We start from the raw sequence: 15,367 nt of genomic DNA on the forward strand, positions 1-15,367 counted from the left end.
CTATCTGACTCTTAATAATAAACACTGTTAGGACTATCTGACTCTTAATAATAAACACTGTTAGGACTATCTGACTCTTAATAATAAACACTGTTAGGACTATTTGACTCTTAATAATAAACACTGTTAGGACTGTCTGACTCTTAATAATAAACACTGTTAGGACTGTCTGACTCTTAATAATAAACACTGTTAGGACTATCTGACTCTTAATAATAAACACTGTTAGGACTATCTGACTCTTAATAATAAACACTGTTGGGACTGTCTGACTCTTAATAATAAACACTGTTAGGACTATCTGACTCTTAATAATAAACACTGTTAGGACTGTCTGACTCTTAATAATAAACACTGTTAGGACTATCTGACTCTTAATAATAAACACTGTTAGGACTGTCTGACTCTTAATAATAAACACTGTTAGGACTATTTGACTCTTAATAATAAACACTGACTCTTAATAATAAACACTGTTAGGACTGTCTGACTCTTAATAATAAACACTGTTAGGACTATTTGACTCTTAATAATAAACACTGACTCTTAATAATAAACACTGTTAGGACTATCTGACTCTTAATAATAAACACTGTTAGGACTGTCTGACTCTTAATAATAAACACTGTTAGGACTATTTGACTCTTAATAATAAACACTGACTCTTAATAATAAACACTGTTAGGACTAACTGACTCTTAATAATAAACACTGTTAGGACTGTCTGACTCTTAATATTAAACACTGTTAGGACTATTTGACTCTTAATAATAAACACTGACTCTTAATAATAAACATTGTTAGGACTATCTGACTCTTAATAATAAACACTGTTAGGACTATCTGACTCTTAATAATAAACACTGTTAGGACTATTTGACTCTTAATAATAAACACTATTAGGACTGTCTGACTCTTAATAATAAACACTGTTAGGACTATTTGACTCTTAATAATAAACACTGTTAGGACTATCTGACTCTTAATAATAAACACTGTTAGGACTATCTGACTAACTGTGTGAGGGCTGGTCCATTACCGCACGCTTCCAGGTACCAATTACCTCCACACACACTGAAGAGAGTTTCGAATCAGCTCGAAGGGAGCCCTTATATACTCGGGGTTTCTGAATGTTCATTGTCGGGTCATTTTGCTTACCTCCGCCTGCAGCTTGTTCCTCCCGTGTTGTTCTCCATTTGTTTCTCCAGTACGCCTTGGAGTTCACCGCTGTCGCCCCTCTCTGCTCCCGTGGACCCGCGCCCCGTATCTCACTTTGCCCCTTGGTGAGTCTGGAAGTATATCTTTGATGCTCTGTTTTTCCTGGACTCAAGACCTTTCTGTTTTTTTGTGTGTTTCGTTAACACTGAAGAGGTATCGCCTTTTGTTATTGCTGGACTCGGCTCTATTACTGGACTGCCTCGTAATCCCTGCGTTCGGTTATTGACATTCCTCTTTTTCTCTGTTCCATAAAACAGGGACACGTCCCCAAGGACTTCAAAATTGCGAGGGTGACCCCTCTGCACAAAAAGGGCAGCAAATTAGACCCAGGCAACTACCGCCCTGTTTCTATTCTCACCTCCATCTCGAAAGTCATGGAAAAAATAGTCTACGAACAGGTCGAAAAGTACCTAGCGGAAAAAAATCGAATCTACGAATTCCAATCTGGCTTCAGAACATCCCACTCCACTGACACATGCCTTCTCTATTTGAATGACCACATCAAACAAGAGGTGGACGCAGGCAAATACTGCGGCATGGTCATGCTGGACCTACAAAAGGCCTTTGACACGGTCAATCACTCCATTCTGATTGACAAGCTAAAAGCAATTGGTTTTGATAGTCTATCAGTGAGCTGGATGCAATCCTACCTTGAGGGGAGGGAACAGATGGTGGAGGTAAACGGTACCCTATCCCCCCCCTCACAGTGAGCTGTGGTGTTCCACAAGGAAGCATACTAGGACCGCTACTGTTCCTAATTTATGCAAATGACATGTCGTCAGCTTGTGACTGCAACTTGTTCCTGTTTGCGGACGACTCAGCCCTGCTGGTCTCTGACAAGAACAAGTTACAGGTTGAAAAAACACTATAATAAACACTATTAGGACTGTCTGACTCTTAATAATAAACACTGTTAGGACTGTCTGACTCTTAATAATAAACACTGTTAGGACTATCTGACTCTTAATAATAAACACTGTTAGGACTGTCTGACTCTTAATAATAAACACTGTGGAAATAACTTAATAAATAACAGTGGAATCAGGAAGTGTCGGGGGCAGCGTGAGCCTCCCACGCGTTACTCCTCGCCACTGAGAGATCGAGCTGCGCAGGTGAAAAGATGCGACTGCTGTTACCTCAAGTACCGGAGGGGACTCGTGCTCTGTATGACTTAGTCCACATTGCAGCCGGTTTGTGGGAGGCAAGAAACAGCGTTCGTGACAGGGGAGGGTTGAATTGGACGATATGAAAAATAGAAAATGGGAGAAAAAGTGGATAAAAAAAGAGAGAAAAACAACAATAAGAAAACATTGCTGAATCCCAGGTAAGAACACAGTAAGAAGAAATGCTAGTTAAGAACGAAATCTGTTCTTGTATCGCTTCATGCGTGAGGCCCACTGTGTTCATAACGTCAGCGTGTGGCGCGTGACGAGGCCACTTGAGTCTTTATGGTGACCTTGCATGAATAGTATCTTGTTTTTTTTTGAGGTATCTTTTAAAGTGCACGTATTTCCAAGTGCACGTGTCGTGTCCTCATAATGCCGTGTCGTGTTCCGCAGTCTCTCTACATCGGACCCGTTCTGAAGTTCGGCACCGAGGAGCAGAAGAGGCAGTGGATCACGCCCTTCACCACCGGGGAGCAGGTGGGCTGCTTCGCACTCAGCGAGCCCGGTGAGAAAACACACCTGCAGGGGGCGCACAAGGGCCTTGAAGTGCTTAAACCCTTTCACTGCCACACGACAGAAGGTTAACCCTTTACTATCACACGACCGACGCTCGCCGCGTCGGTCGTGTGATAGTAAAGGGTTAACCTTCTGTCGTGTGGCAGTGAAAGGGTTAACGTGCCGTCGTGTGGCAGTGAAAGGGTTAACCTTCTGAGTGTTGTCGCAGTGAAGGGGTTAACCGTTTGGTAGTACGGCAGCGAAAGGGTTAAAGTGCTTGATTTTTTTTTTTTACAAAATAAAGTCGAGGCCTGGAATTCCTTGAAAACAGCCCAATCTTTCGCATTGAAAGTTTTGTTCATCCATGATAAAAAAAATTCTCAATCAAGATATATATATATATATATTTATCTAAAGTCTGACTAATTGTCGGAAATTGGTTTAAAGCCATAAATATTGGATCAGATTCTTTCTTTAATAAAAAAAAAAATGCATTTAACGGCCACTAGATAAGATAAGATAAGATATTCCTTTATTAATCCCCTTGGGGAAATTCCAGCGACACACACATACAGCACTAGAGCACCAGCATGTCATTGATCTAATCAGGTGCCATAGATAACATTCAGCCACTAGATGGCGCACTAGAGCACCAGCATGTCATTGATCTAATCAGGTGCCATAGATAACATTCAGCCACTAGATGTCGCACTAGAGCACCAGCATGTCATTGATCTAATCAGGTGCCATAGATAACATTCAGCCACTAGATGTCGCACTAGAGCACCAGCATGTAAATGATCTAATCCGGTGCCTTCCACGTGGATGTATTATTAAAAAAATTAAACATTAATTAAACATTAACATTAACATGTTATTACTCAACATGTTATCTATAGCACCTTTTTAAGTCATCGCTGGTATGATGGTAAATAATTATATAATAATAATAAATAATAAAAGGCTCTGGAACGCCCTCCCCTTAAACCTGAAAACCACTCCCTCAGCTAAAGACGTACCTCGTACAGGCAGGCTTTTAAATGCATACAGTTTTTTTTTTTTCTGTTCATGTCTTTTTTTCTCTTTCAAATTTAAACTTTTTGTTTATTCTATTGTTTTGGCTCATTTGAATGTTTCATTAGGTAACGGCAGCGATGCGGGCGCGGCCTCCACGCTGGCCCGGCAGGACGGAGAGGAGTGGGTGCTGAGCGGAACCAAAGCCTGGATCACCAACAGCTGGGACGCCTCGGCCACCGTGGTGTTCGCCACCACCGACAAGTCGCTCAAACACAAGGTACCAGGTGTGGAGTTCACCTGCTCAGAGCTCAGACACAAGGTACCAGGTGTGGTGTTCACCTGCTCAGAGCTCAGACACAAGGTGTTCACCTGCTCAGAGCTCAAACACAAGGTACCAGGTGTGGAGTTCACCTGCTCAGAGCTCAGACACAAGGTACCAGGTGTGGTGTTCACCTGCTCAGAGCTCAAACACAAGGTACCAGGTGTGGTGTTCACCTGCTCAGAGCTCAAACACAAGGAGTTCACCTGCTCAGAGCTCAAACACAAGGTGTTCACCTGCTCAGAGCTCAGACACAAGGTGTTCACCTGCTCAGAGCTCAAACACAAGGAGTTCACCTGCTCAGAGCTCAAACACAAGGTACCAGGTGTGGTGTTCACCTGCTCAGAGCTCAGACACAAGGTGTTCACCTGCTCAGAGCTCAGACACAAGGTGTTCACCTGCTCAGAGCTCAAACACAAGGAGTTCACCTGCTCAGAGCTCAAACACAAGGTGTTCACCTGCTCAGAGCTCAAACACAAGGTGTTCACCTGCTCAGAGCTCAAACACAAGGTACCAGTTAGGGCTGTACCGAATGTCATTTTTTAACATTCGAAGCTTCGAATGTCTATTAATTTTTTGGTTTTTTACTTACGGTTTAACTATGCGTGAGGGTGTTTGTAGAGCTAAATCTATATTTTAAATTATTACTATGTGTCCATTCTCATTGTCAATTGACACTATAAACCTTCCCTTCAATATGCCTTAAAGAAATAATTTCTTCATCAATACGTTCCCATTTTATAGCGTTTATAGCCACCACCAGGATCTGGCCGGTAATGCACTTTTCCGAATTCCAAGAGTAGGGTACATCTGCAGTGCTGCTCCGTGACATTGAGTAGGTTATTAAAATGCAAATACGAGTTTACCACGTGTATATATATATACGTGGTTGGCCCTTTAACACATTGGGCGCCGGGGGTTGTGCCCATCATTGTACCCAGTCTGCCACCGTTGAAAGCCTATGGAGATGTTTACCTTCTTTGCAGGGCTATAACTTTTAAAATGTTATTGCTATATTGACATTGCTATGGCCCATTCAACATCGATTATCCATCGTTCAGGATGTGGGAACGTTATATTTTTTCATTCATACATTTCCTCTAACCCTCACCCCCCCTGTCTGCAGGGCATCAGTGTTCCTCTAACCCTCACCCCCCCTGTCTGCAGGGCATCAGTGTTCCTCTAACCCTCACCCCCCTGTCTGCAGGGCATCAGTGTTCCTCTAACCCTCACCCCCCCTGTCTGCAGGGCATCAGTGTTCCTCTAACCCTCACCCCCCCTGTCTGCAGGGCATCAGTGCCTTCCTGGTCCCCATGCCTCACCCCTCACCCCCCCTGTCTGCAGGGCATCAGTGTTCCTCTAACCCTCACCCCCCTGTCTGCAGGGCATCAGTGTTCCTCTAACCCTCACCCCCCCTGTCTGCAGGGCATCAGTGTTCCTCTAACCCTCACCCCCCCTGTCTGCAGGGCATCAGTGTTCCTCTAACCCTCACCCCCCTGTCTGCAGGGCATCAGTGTTCCTCTAACCCTCACCCCCCCTGTCTGCAGGGCATCAGTGTTCCTCTAACCCTCACCCTCCCTGTCTGCAGGGCATCAGTGTTCCTCTAACCCTCACCCTCCCTGTCTGCAGGGCATCAGTGTTCCTCTAACCCTCACCCCCCTGTCTGCAGGGCATCAGTGTTCCTCTAACCCTCACCCCCCCTGTCTGCAGGGCATCAGTGCCTTCCTGGTCCCCATGCCTCACCCCTCACCCTCCCTGTCTGCAGGGCATCAGTGCCTTCCTGGTCCCCATGCCTCACCCCTCACCCTCCCTGTCTGCAGGGCATCAGTGCCTTCCTGGTCCCCATGCCTCACCCCTCACCCCCCCTGTCTGCAGGGCATCAGTGCCTTCCTGGTCCCCATGCCTCACCCCTCACCCTCCTTGTCTGCAGGGCATCAGTGCCTTCCTGGTCCCCATGCCTCACCCCTCACCCTCCCTGTCTGCAGGGCATCAGTGCGTTCCTCTAACCCTCACCCTCCCTGTCTGCAGGGCATCAGTGCGTTCCTCTAACCCTCACCCCCCCTGTCTGCAGGGCATCAGTGCCTTCCTGGTCCCCATGCCTCACCCCTCACCCCCCCTGTCTGCAGGGCATCAGTGCCTTCCTGGTCCCCATGCCTCACCCCTCACCCCCCCTGTCTGCAGGGCATCAGTGCCTTCCTGGTCCCCATGCCTCACCCCTCACCCCCCCTGTCTGCAGGGCATCAGTGCCTTCCTGGTCCCCATGCCTCACCCCTCACCCCCCCTGTCTGCAGGGCATCAGTGCCTTCCTGGTCCCCATGCCTCACCCCTCACCCCCCCTGTCTGCAGGGCATCAGTGCCTTCCTGGTCCCCATGCCTCACCCCTCACCCCCCCTGTCTGCAGGGCATCAGTGCCTTCCTGGTCCCCATGCCTCACCCCTCACCCTCCCTGTCTGCAGGGCATCAGTGCCTTCCTGGTCCCCATGCCTCACCCCTCACCCCCCCTGTCTGCAGGGCATCAGTGCCTTCCTGGTCCCCATGCCTCACCCCTCACTCTCCCTGTCTGCAGGGCATCAGTGCCTTCCTGGTCCCCATGCCTCACCCCTCACCCCCCCTGTCTGCAGGGCATCAGTGCCTTCCTGGTCCCCATGCCTCACCCCTCACCCCCCCCCTGTCTGCAGGGCATCAGTGCCTTCCTGGTCCCCATGCCTCACCCCTCACCCCCCCTGTCTGCAGGGCATCAGTGCCTTCCTGGTCCCCATGCCTCACCCCTCACCCTCCCTGTCTGCAGGGCATCAGTGCCTTCCTGGTCCCCATGCCTCACCCCTCACCCCCCCTGTCTGCAGGGCATCAGTGCCTTCCTCTAACCCTCACCCTCCCTGTCTGCAGGGCATCAGTGCCTTCCTGGTCCCCATGCCTCACCCCTCACTCTCCCTGTCTGCAGGGCATCAGTGCCTTCCTGGTCCCCATGCCTCACCCCTCACCCCCCCTGTCTGCAGGGCATCAGTGCCTTCCTGGTCCCCATGCCTCACCCCTCACCCTCCCTGTCTGCAGGGCATCAGTGCCTTCCTGGTCCCCATGCCTCACCCCTCACCCCCCCTGTCTGCAGGGCATCAGTGCCTTCCTCTAACCCTCACCCTCCCTGTCTGCAGGGCATCAGTGCCTTCCTGGTCCCCATGCCTCACCCCTCACCCTCCCTGTCTGCAGGGCATCAGTGCCTTCCTGGTCCCCATGCCTCACCCCGGACTCTCGTTGGGGAAGAAGGAGGACAAGCTGGGGATCCGGGCCTCGTCCACGGCCAACATCATCCTGGAGGACTGCAGGATCCCCCTGGGCAACATGCTGGGCGCGCGCGGAGCGGGCTTCAAGATAGCCATGGTATTTCAGTTTGATTGATTGAAAACTTTATTAACAGATTGCAGAATGGGTACAATACAGTACAGCTCAATACATACAATTGTTAAGGGGATGCAGACCAGAGAAAGACTTTCGTCTTGTTTACATCAGGGTCCCCCATTTTCAATTCATCATAACATATATGACATACATGACATACAGATAGACAGTACTGCTACATCTATACATTTATGACATACCAGATTTACAAATACAGTACTGTTTGTGATACGAAAAGAGTCCAGAAAAGGAGTGTATATACATTTGACGTAGAAACTGTACATTGGAAGAGGTTGGTTAGGTGGGGTAGGGTTGGGGGGGTGGGGGGGACTGTACATTGGAGGTGGTTGGGTGGGGGGGGTTGGGTGGGTGGGGGACACTGTACAACTGTACAAGCAAAACTGTACATTGGAATATTGACAACCATACTTGGTAATTTACTGTACATTGGAGGGGGTTGGGTTTGGACATTTACGGTGGCCAGTTTCGAATTGCAGTCTCCCGTAAGTGTTCTTTGAGAGTGTTTTTGAAAGTGGGTAGTGATTCACATTCCTTTACACCTGTGGGTAGGGCGTTCCACATTGATGTGGCATAATTGCGAAACGTGTTTAGTCCCTTGTTTGAGCCGAATCTGGGTTTAACATGATTTGTGGAGCTCCCTCTGGTGTTGTGGTCGTGGTATTCACTGACCTTTGGGAAGTATTTTGACATGTACATGGGTACCTTGGTCGTGTAGTGTATCTTGTAGACCAGGCCCATTGCAAGTTGCTGTACTCTGTCGTCTACTCTAAGCCATCCTAGGTTGTCAAAGTGGGCCGGGGTGAGGTGGGTTCTAGGAGTCAGGTCAAGCAATAGTCTGAGTTTGTTTTGAGATGTTTGTAACATCAATCAGGTTTAAGGGTGGGGGGGTTGAAGGCTAGGGAGAACAGTTGGGTTTTGAGGCGGGATTTGAAGGTGGGGAGTGTGGGGGAGTCTCTGATGGACTGAGTGATGGGGTTCCAGAGTCTGGGTGCAGTGCGAGAGAAGGCCCGATCACCAAAGTTTTTAAGTTTGGATGTCGGGACAGTGAGGGAGGCAGTGGAGGAGGACCGGGTGGGGCGGTAAGGAAGAGGGAGGTCAGTCAGGTAGGGGGGGGGGGGGGGGGGGGGCTATGAAGGGCTTTGAAGGTGAGGAGTAGTGTTTTGAAGTTGATGCGTTCCTTGATCGGGAGCCAGTGGAGAGAGTGGAGGACAGGAGTGATGTGTTCACGGGAGCGGGTGTTAGTGAGGAGGCGGGCGATACAATACCACAATACCACTTAATTAGCTAAGTAGCCCCTGCAGAGGTGTCTTCTGACTCATGTAGACAACCCTGGAGAAGATAAGATATTCCTTTATTGATCCCATTGGCGAAATGGTGTTGTATGAGAGTTTAAAGTTCTTTTTTTTTGTCATGTATAGGGTACATGTAGTTTACAGTGAAATGCCTGGTTCTGTATGAGCCCCTGAGAATGTGCTTCATACAGTAAAAAGGTAAGTAAAAGAGGAATAACACTATACAATCTAAGTACAATGAATTAAAATACAGACAATGAGGTGCAAAACTTTTTTAAGGCAAGGTGCAAATGAAGTAGGAATGTAGTGCAAATCTCTTTAATAAATAGATAAATGTAGTGTTAGTGTCTAAAGTGAGTGTTAAAGGAAAACTCAACATTTTGAGAAATTAGCTTATTTAACATCTTCCCTGGAGTTAGACAAGAAGATACATACCTTTTTTGTCTCTGTGCGTGCATTTAGCTTTGGGAACAGTCGCTCCGTTAGCGTAGCTTAGCTTCATCACTGGAAGTGGGGGAGGACAATAGCCTGACGTTCCCTTACAGTGTATACAGTCACCAAATACACTCCAAATACAACTCCAAAACGTTCATGTAAACATGTTGTGACCTGTGTATTCACCACGTGGAGAAATAAAAAATAATTGAATTAGACAATTACGTTTTCTAAGCAAATATACTCGGAACAATTTTTTGCCTAAGCACTCGTCTCTGCGCGCAGTCAGTGATTTCTACGTGAAGCCGTGTTTGTGGACATTTTCATTAATTCAAAGGATCCGAACCGATTGAAGTTTATGGATACCATAACTTAAAATCCTCTTACCTTGACTATTAAAAGCCTCTCCAATTTAGAAAACAGTAATCCAATGGCTGGTATTGATAATATAATACTAACTACTGCACGTAGCTAACCGGAGCTAACACAGAACCGGATGGTCACTAAAGCAAATATAATGACTTCCTTTCTGGGGTTTTCAAAATAAAAGTGCAACGTTTATAGCAGCGGAAAACGTTTATTTTGTACATTATCTAACGTTAACACGAACCTAAACTAACTTTAGGTTAGTTGTAACGTTAGTTTAGGTTTGTGTTAACGTTAGATAATGTACAAAATAAACGCTAAAAAAATTGTTCCGAGTATATTTGCTTAGAAAACGTAATTGTCTAATTCAATTATTTTTTATTTCTCCACGTGGTGAATACACAGGTCACAACATGTTTACATGAACGTTTTGGAGTTGTATTTGGAGTGTATTTGGTGACTGTATACACTGTAAGGGAACGTCAGGCTATTGTCCTCCCCCACTTCCAGTGATGAAGCTAAGCTACGCTAACGGAGCGACTGTTCCCAAAGCTAAATGCACGCACAGAGACAAAAAAGGTATGTATCTTCTTGTCTAACTCCAGGGAAGATGTTAAATAAGCTAATTTCCCAAAATGTTGGAGTTTTCCTTTAAGGTGAGTGTTGTTTAAAGTGAGTGTGTGGATGTGTGTGTAATGAGTGTAGATGGATGGGTTGATGATGTTACATAGTCATTGAGCATCCTGATGGCCTGGGGATAGAAGCTCCTTCTGAGTCTCTCTGTACCGGCCATGAGACTCCGGTAGCGCTTGCCTGACCGCAGCAGTTCAAAGAGGCAGTTGTTTTGGTGACTAGAGTCTTTGGTTATTCTCTTAGCCTTGCCCCTGCACCGCTTGTTGTAAATGTCCTGGAGAGTGGGAAGCCCCCCTCCAATTGTGCGTTTGGCTGAACGGGCCACTCTCTGCAGTCTGCTACGGTCTTGTGCAGTGCTATTCCCAAACCAGGAGGTGATGTTACCAGTCAGGATGCTCTCTATTGTACATGAGTAGAAGTTCTTAAGGATCTTCTGACTCACTCTGAACTTCCTTAGGCGCCTGAGGAAGTAGAGGCGTTGCCGTGGCTTCTTTATTACACTGTCAATAGGGCTGCACGATTTTGGGAAATAATCTAATTGCAACTTTTCTGACAGATATTGCGATTGCGATTAAATTTGCGATTATAATTTTTTTAAGCAGCCCCACAGAAGTTTATTGTAAAATGCGGCTTGCATCTGGCGCGGTGGGTCTGTTCGGGACACCAAGCCTGACATTTTTTATTTTTACCTGGGAATCGATACCGGTACCCAACGGTACCTTTTTTCCTGTACTTTACTCTCCCTCTCTGAAGTCTAAACTTCACAACACACAATCTAAAACCCCTTACCTCCCTCTCCCAAACCGATTTTGTATCTCAATGGGACTTCCTGGTTTAAAAAAAATAAAAGAATTCGCCTTTTTTTTTCTTTTTTCGATTTGCTAATTGCATCATTCCAAATCGCGATTTCGATTTAAAATCGATGAATCGTTCAGCCCTGTGTGTGGTCCATGTCAAGTCCTCGGATATGTGGACTCCGAGGTACTTAAAACTGTTTTGCCCCGTCGATGCTGATGGGGGCTGAAGTCCCTGACCCCCGACCTCCTAAAGTCCACAATCATCTCTTTCGTTTTGATGACGTTCAGGGAGAGGCAGTTCTCCCGACACCACAGCGCCAGGTTCTCTACCTCTCCCAGGTAATCAATAAATAGCATTCTCGCATAGTTCCCCTGCCTCTTGTCCAGGTGTGATACTGCTGTGTGCAGCACATGGACTATGGCGTCCTCCGTGGACCTGTTGGGCGATATGCAAATTGCAGGGGGTCCATGTTGATGGGGAGGGAGGAGCAGATGTAGCCCTTTACTAGCTTCTCAAAGCACTTCATGGCTATGGAGGTGAGAGCTACAGGGCGGTAGTCGTTGAGGCAAGCGGACGTGGATCTTTTGGGTACAGGGATAATAGTGGACTTCTTCAGACAGGTGGGGATGACAGCCTGTTCCAAGGACAGGTTAAATATGTCAGTGAATACCGGGGCCAGTTGGTCGGCACAGACTTTTAGGACGCGACCGGGGATGCTGTCCGGTGCTGCTGCCTTCCTGGTATTCACTTTCTTAAAGGTCCTCCTCACCTCATGTTCTGTTATCCTGAACACTGAGTCTCCATCGGCAGTGGCTCTACTCTCCATTGCAGTGGCCTGTAGGCTCTCGTTGTAATTTACAGCCTCAAACCGTGCATAGAAGGTATTGAGCTCAATTGCCAAGGAGACATCAGTGTTCAGCTGGAGGGAGGTGCCTTTGTAGTCTGTCGTCGTTCTGAGGCCCTGCCACATGCCTCTGGAGTCAGCCTGAAGTTCCACCTTATTCCTGTACCGCCCCTTTGCCTCTGTCCCTGTTCTCCGTAGGTTGTAACGCGCCACCTTGTGCTCGTTCATGTTGCCCGTCACGAGCCCGGCGTTGGAGGCTGAGGTGCGCGCAGTCAGAGCTTCACGGACGGATTTGTCGACCCCGGGCTTTTGGTTTGGGAAAACTCTAATTGTGGTGGAGGGGATTATTTCTTCTACCAGAGTAGCAGCAAAGTCTAGCACTGTTTCAGTGTAGTCATTTTATTTATATTGTCTGTGTTCTCACGAAACACGCTCCAGTCTGTGCAATCGAGTGCATCTTGGAGCGTGTTCTCTGAGTCCACTAGTGCTCGCCGGTTCCTGACTCATCCGGGTTAAAGATCCGAATCTTTGTACTGAATCAGGAATCAGGAGTCCGAGGTCTCCATTAACCCGGATGACCGTCTCCGACTGGCTGCCTGCTGAGTACACTCGCACACAGCCCTGCTATAGATCTCATCCCACTGTATTGTTATTTTTATTCTAATTAGTGTATATACTTGACCACATCTTGCACAGTTGTACAGCCCTGGCCTATTTTTATTTCATAATTATATTCTATTCTATTGTCCTATCTCAATTTAGTTCATATTTCATCTGATTCTGAAACGGAAAGTTCAAGTTTCAAGTTTCTTTATTAGTCGTCGTACAGAAGTACAGAATACTTTTATACAAAATGCTTCTTTCTGTTTCGCTCCAGAGACTGTGCTAGACAAAAATAGATAAGTATAAAATAAGTATAGCAAGTATAAAATAGAAGTCAAGTACGTGGACACAAGTGTTCAGTATATATACAATGTTCAATGCAGAGTAGAAGTAACTGAGTTACCATACAATATAATAATATACAATATACTATACAGTGCAAAGCAGAAATGGGATGAGGTACAATTAGGTACAATTTACACTAAGGTGTAATGAGGTATGGGTTGTAGTGCAAATTCTTTACCAATAAATATAAGACCGCGGACTCTCACAGACTCGGATGCGTTCAAAGATTTGGGTTAGCGATCTCCTGTTAGTTAGTTAGTAAAAGCACTGCAGACTTTTATGTAATCTTGTCGTCACTGAAAATGAATGAAACCTCTGTGCGTTTCAAAATAAAGGTTGAATGAATTCCGTTCAAAAGGAAAAAGCTGACTTCCCTCGATCAGAACAAACTTGAGGAACCCTAAGAACCATCCAGTCATTCGATCGAGTTGAATAGGTTCCAATATTCCAGTGAAGAGATATGAACAGGTTGTTTACCAATAAGGGCTTTAAATATAAATAAATACCAGTGTTTGTTGCGCCTTTCTGCAAGAGCAGGCCAACCCACCCTGTCATACAGGACCACCCTATCATACAGGACCACCCTATCATACAGGACCACCCTATCATACAGGACCACCCTATCATACAGGACCACCCTATCATACAGGACCACCCTATCATACAGGACACAATGTTGAGTATCATATCTGTCACCAGTTATAAACCTGAGAGCTGAGTGATATGCAGAATCCAGAGGTTTAAGAGTTGATGCCGCAGCATGCCCATAAATTACATCACCATAATCCAACACTGATAAGAAGACTGATTCAACTATTCTTTTTCTACTAAATAGAGGAAAATTGGATCCGTTTCTGTACAGGAAGCACATTTTCTGTCGCAGTTTAGTGGCAAGATTGTCCACATGGAACTTAAATGTACATTTCTCGTCGAGCCACAGGCCAAGATATTTAAACGACAAACTATAGTTATATTATTATTGTTAGAACCCTGGATAGTGTTGTATGAGATGTCTTCTCTTGTAGGGCTGGGCTTCGTTTGGATTTGAACGATTCCGATTCTCCATTCCGATTTTTTTATTTTCCCTTTTTTTAACATGAAACTAGACAAACAATACAGTAACAGTAATAATCAATGATAAATCGCAGGACAATAACAGAAATAATAATACAATAATGACAGTCCAGTAATTAAATCAGAATGAATGTAGATTAAAAGACATAAAAATAATAAATACAATACATGGGCTCTTGCTCGCTCTTGCTCGCTCTTTCCTTCCCCTTTCCTCCCCCCCCCCCCCCCCCCCCCTCAGGACCCCCACTTGGACTATACATCCACTATTTCATTTAACAACAGAAAATTACAAATGTATATGCTTCCCTTTATCTTCTCCACCACAGCTACCCAGACTTCATTAACACCTAACACTCCATTCCCATTCTTTGAGGTGCAGGTCAAAACGTGTCGCAGCTTATTTCGCAGGAGAATTTTTTAATTTTTTTTATTTATTTTTTTATAAATTTTTTTCATACTATTCACATTGTCAGTTGACTTGATACAGTTTAATTTGGTTGCTGTACTGTAACTAGGGTATTAATTAACAAATTAATTAAAAAAAATATATGTCTTCTCTCTCATGCAGGCGACGCTGGACAGTGGGCGTATCGGCATCGCGTCGCAGGCGCTCGGCATCGCTCAGGCTGCGCTGGACTGCGCCGCGGACTACGCAAACAAACGCACCGCATTCGGAGCGCCCATTGGCAAGATGCAGGCCATTCAGGTACATTCTCTTTAGTTCTGACCAGAAAACAAGATGCAGGCCATTCAGGTACATTCTCTTCACTTCTGACCAGAAAACAAGATGCAGGCCATTCAGGTACATTCTCTTTAGTTCTGACCAGAAAACAAGATGCAGGCCATTCAGGTACATTCTCTTTACTTCTGACCAGAAAACAAGATGCAGGCCATTCAGGTACATTCTCTTTAGTTCTGACCAGAAAACAAGATGCAGGCCATTCAGGTACATTCTCTTCACTTCTGACCAGAAAACAAGATGCAGGCCATTCAGGTACATTCTCTTTACTTCTGACCAGAAAACAAGATGCAGGCCATTCAGGTACATTCTCTTCACTTCTGACCAGAAAAGATGCAGGCCATTCAGGTACATTCTCTTTACTTCTGACCAGAAAACAAGATGCAGGCCATTCAGGTACATTCTCTTTAGTTCTGACCAGAAAACAAGATGCAGGCCATTCAGGTACATTCTCTTTACTTCTGACCAGAAAAACAAGATGCAGGCCATTCAGGTACATTCTCTTCACTTCTGACCAGAAAACAAGATGCAGGCCATTCAGGTACATTCTCTTTACTTCTGACCAGAAAACAAGATGCAGGCCATTCAGGTACATTCTCTTTAGTTCTG

The 15,367-nt window shown here is 45.9% G+C and overlaps 1 protein-coding gene across 1 annotated transcript in view; it reads left to right on the plus strand.

Annotated features, from left to right (window-relative positions):
- Positions 1 to 15,367, plus strand: part of LOC311236453 (short-chain specific acyl-CoA dehydrogenase, mitochondrial-like) — a gene marked incomplete at its 5' end in the record, with an annotated part of 100,133 nt that overhangs the window by 82,410 nt on the left and 2,356 nt on the right. Inside the window, 5 exons of the mRNA XM_084324134.1 lie at positions 1,209 to 1,283; positions 2,778 to 2,889; positions 4,022 to 4,173; positions 7,420 to 7,590; positions 14,588 to 14,725. Coding sequence (XP_084180260.1) covers positions 1,209 to 1,283; positions 2,778 to 2,889; positions 4,022 to 4,173; positions 7,420 to 7,590; positions 14,588 to 14,725 — 648 coding nt within the window. The remainder of the gene's footprint in view (positions 1 to 1,208; positions 1,284 to 2,777; positions 2,890 to 4,021; positions 4,174 to 7,419; positions 7,591 to 14,587; positions 14,726 to 15,367) is intronic.

This window comes from Notolepis coatsorum, assembly GCF_963971535.1.
Source record: "Notolepis coatsorum genome assembly, chromosome: 11".
Classification (NCBI taxonomy): Eukaryota; Metazoa; Chordata; class Actinopteri; order Aulopiformes; family Paralepididae; genus Notolepis; species Notolepis coatsorum.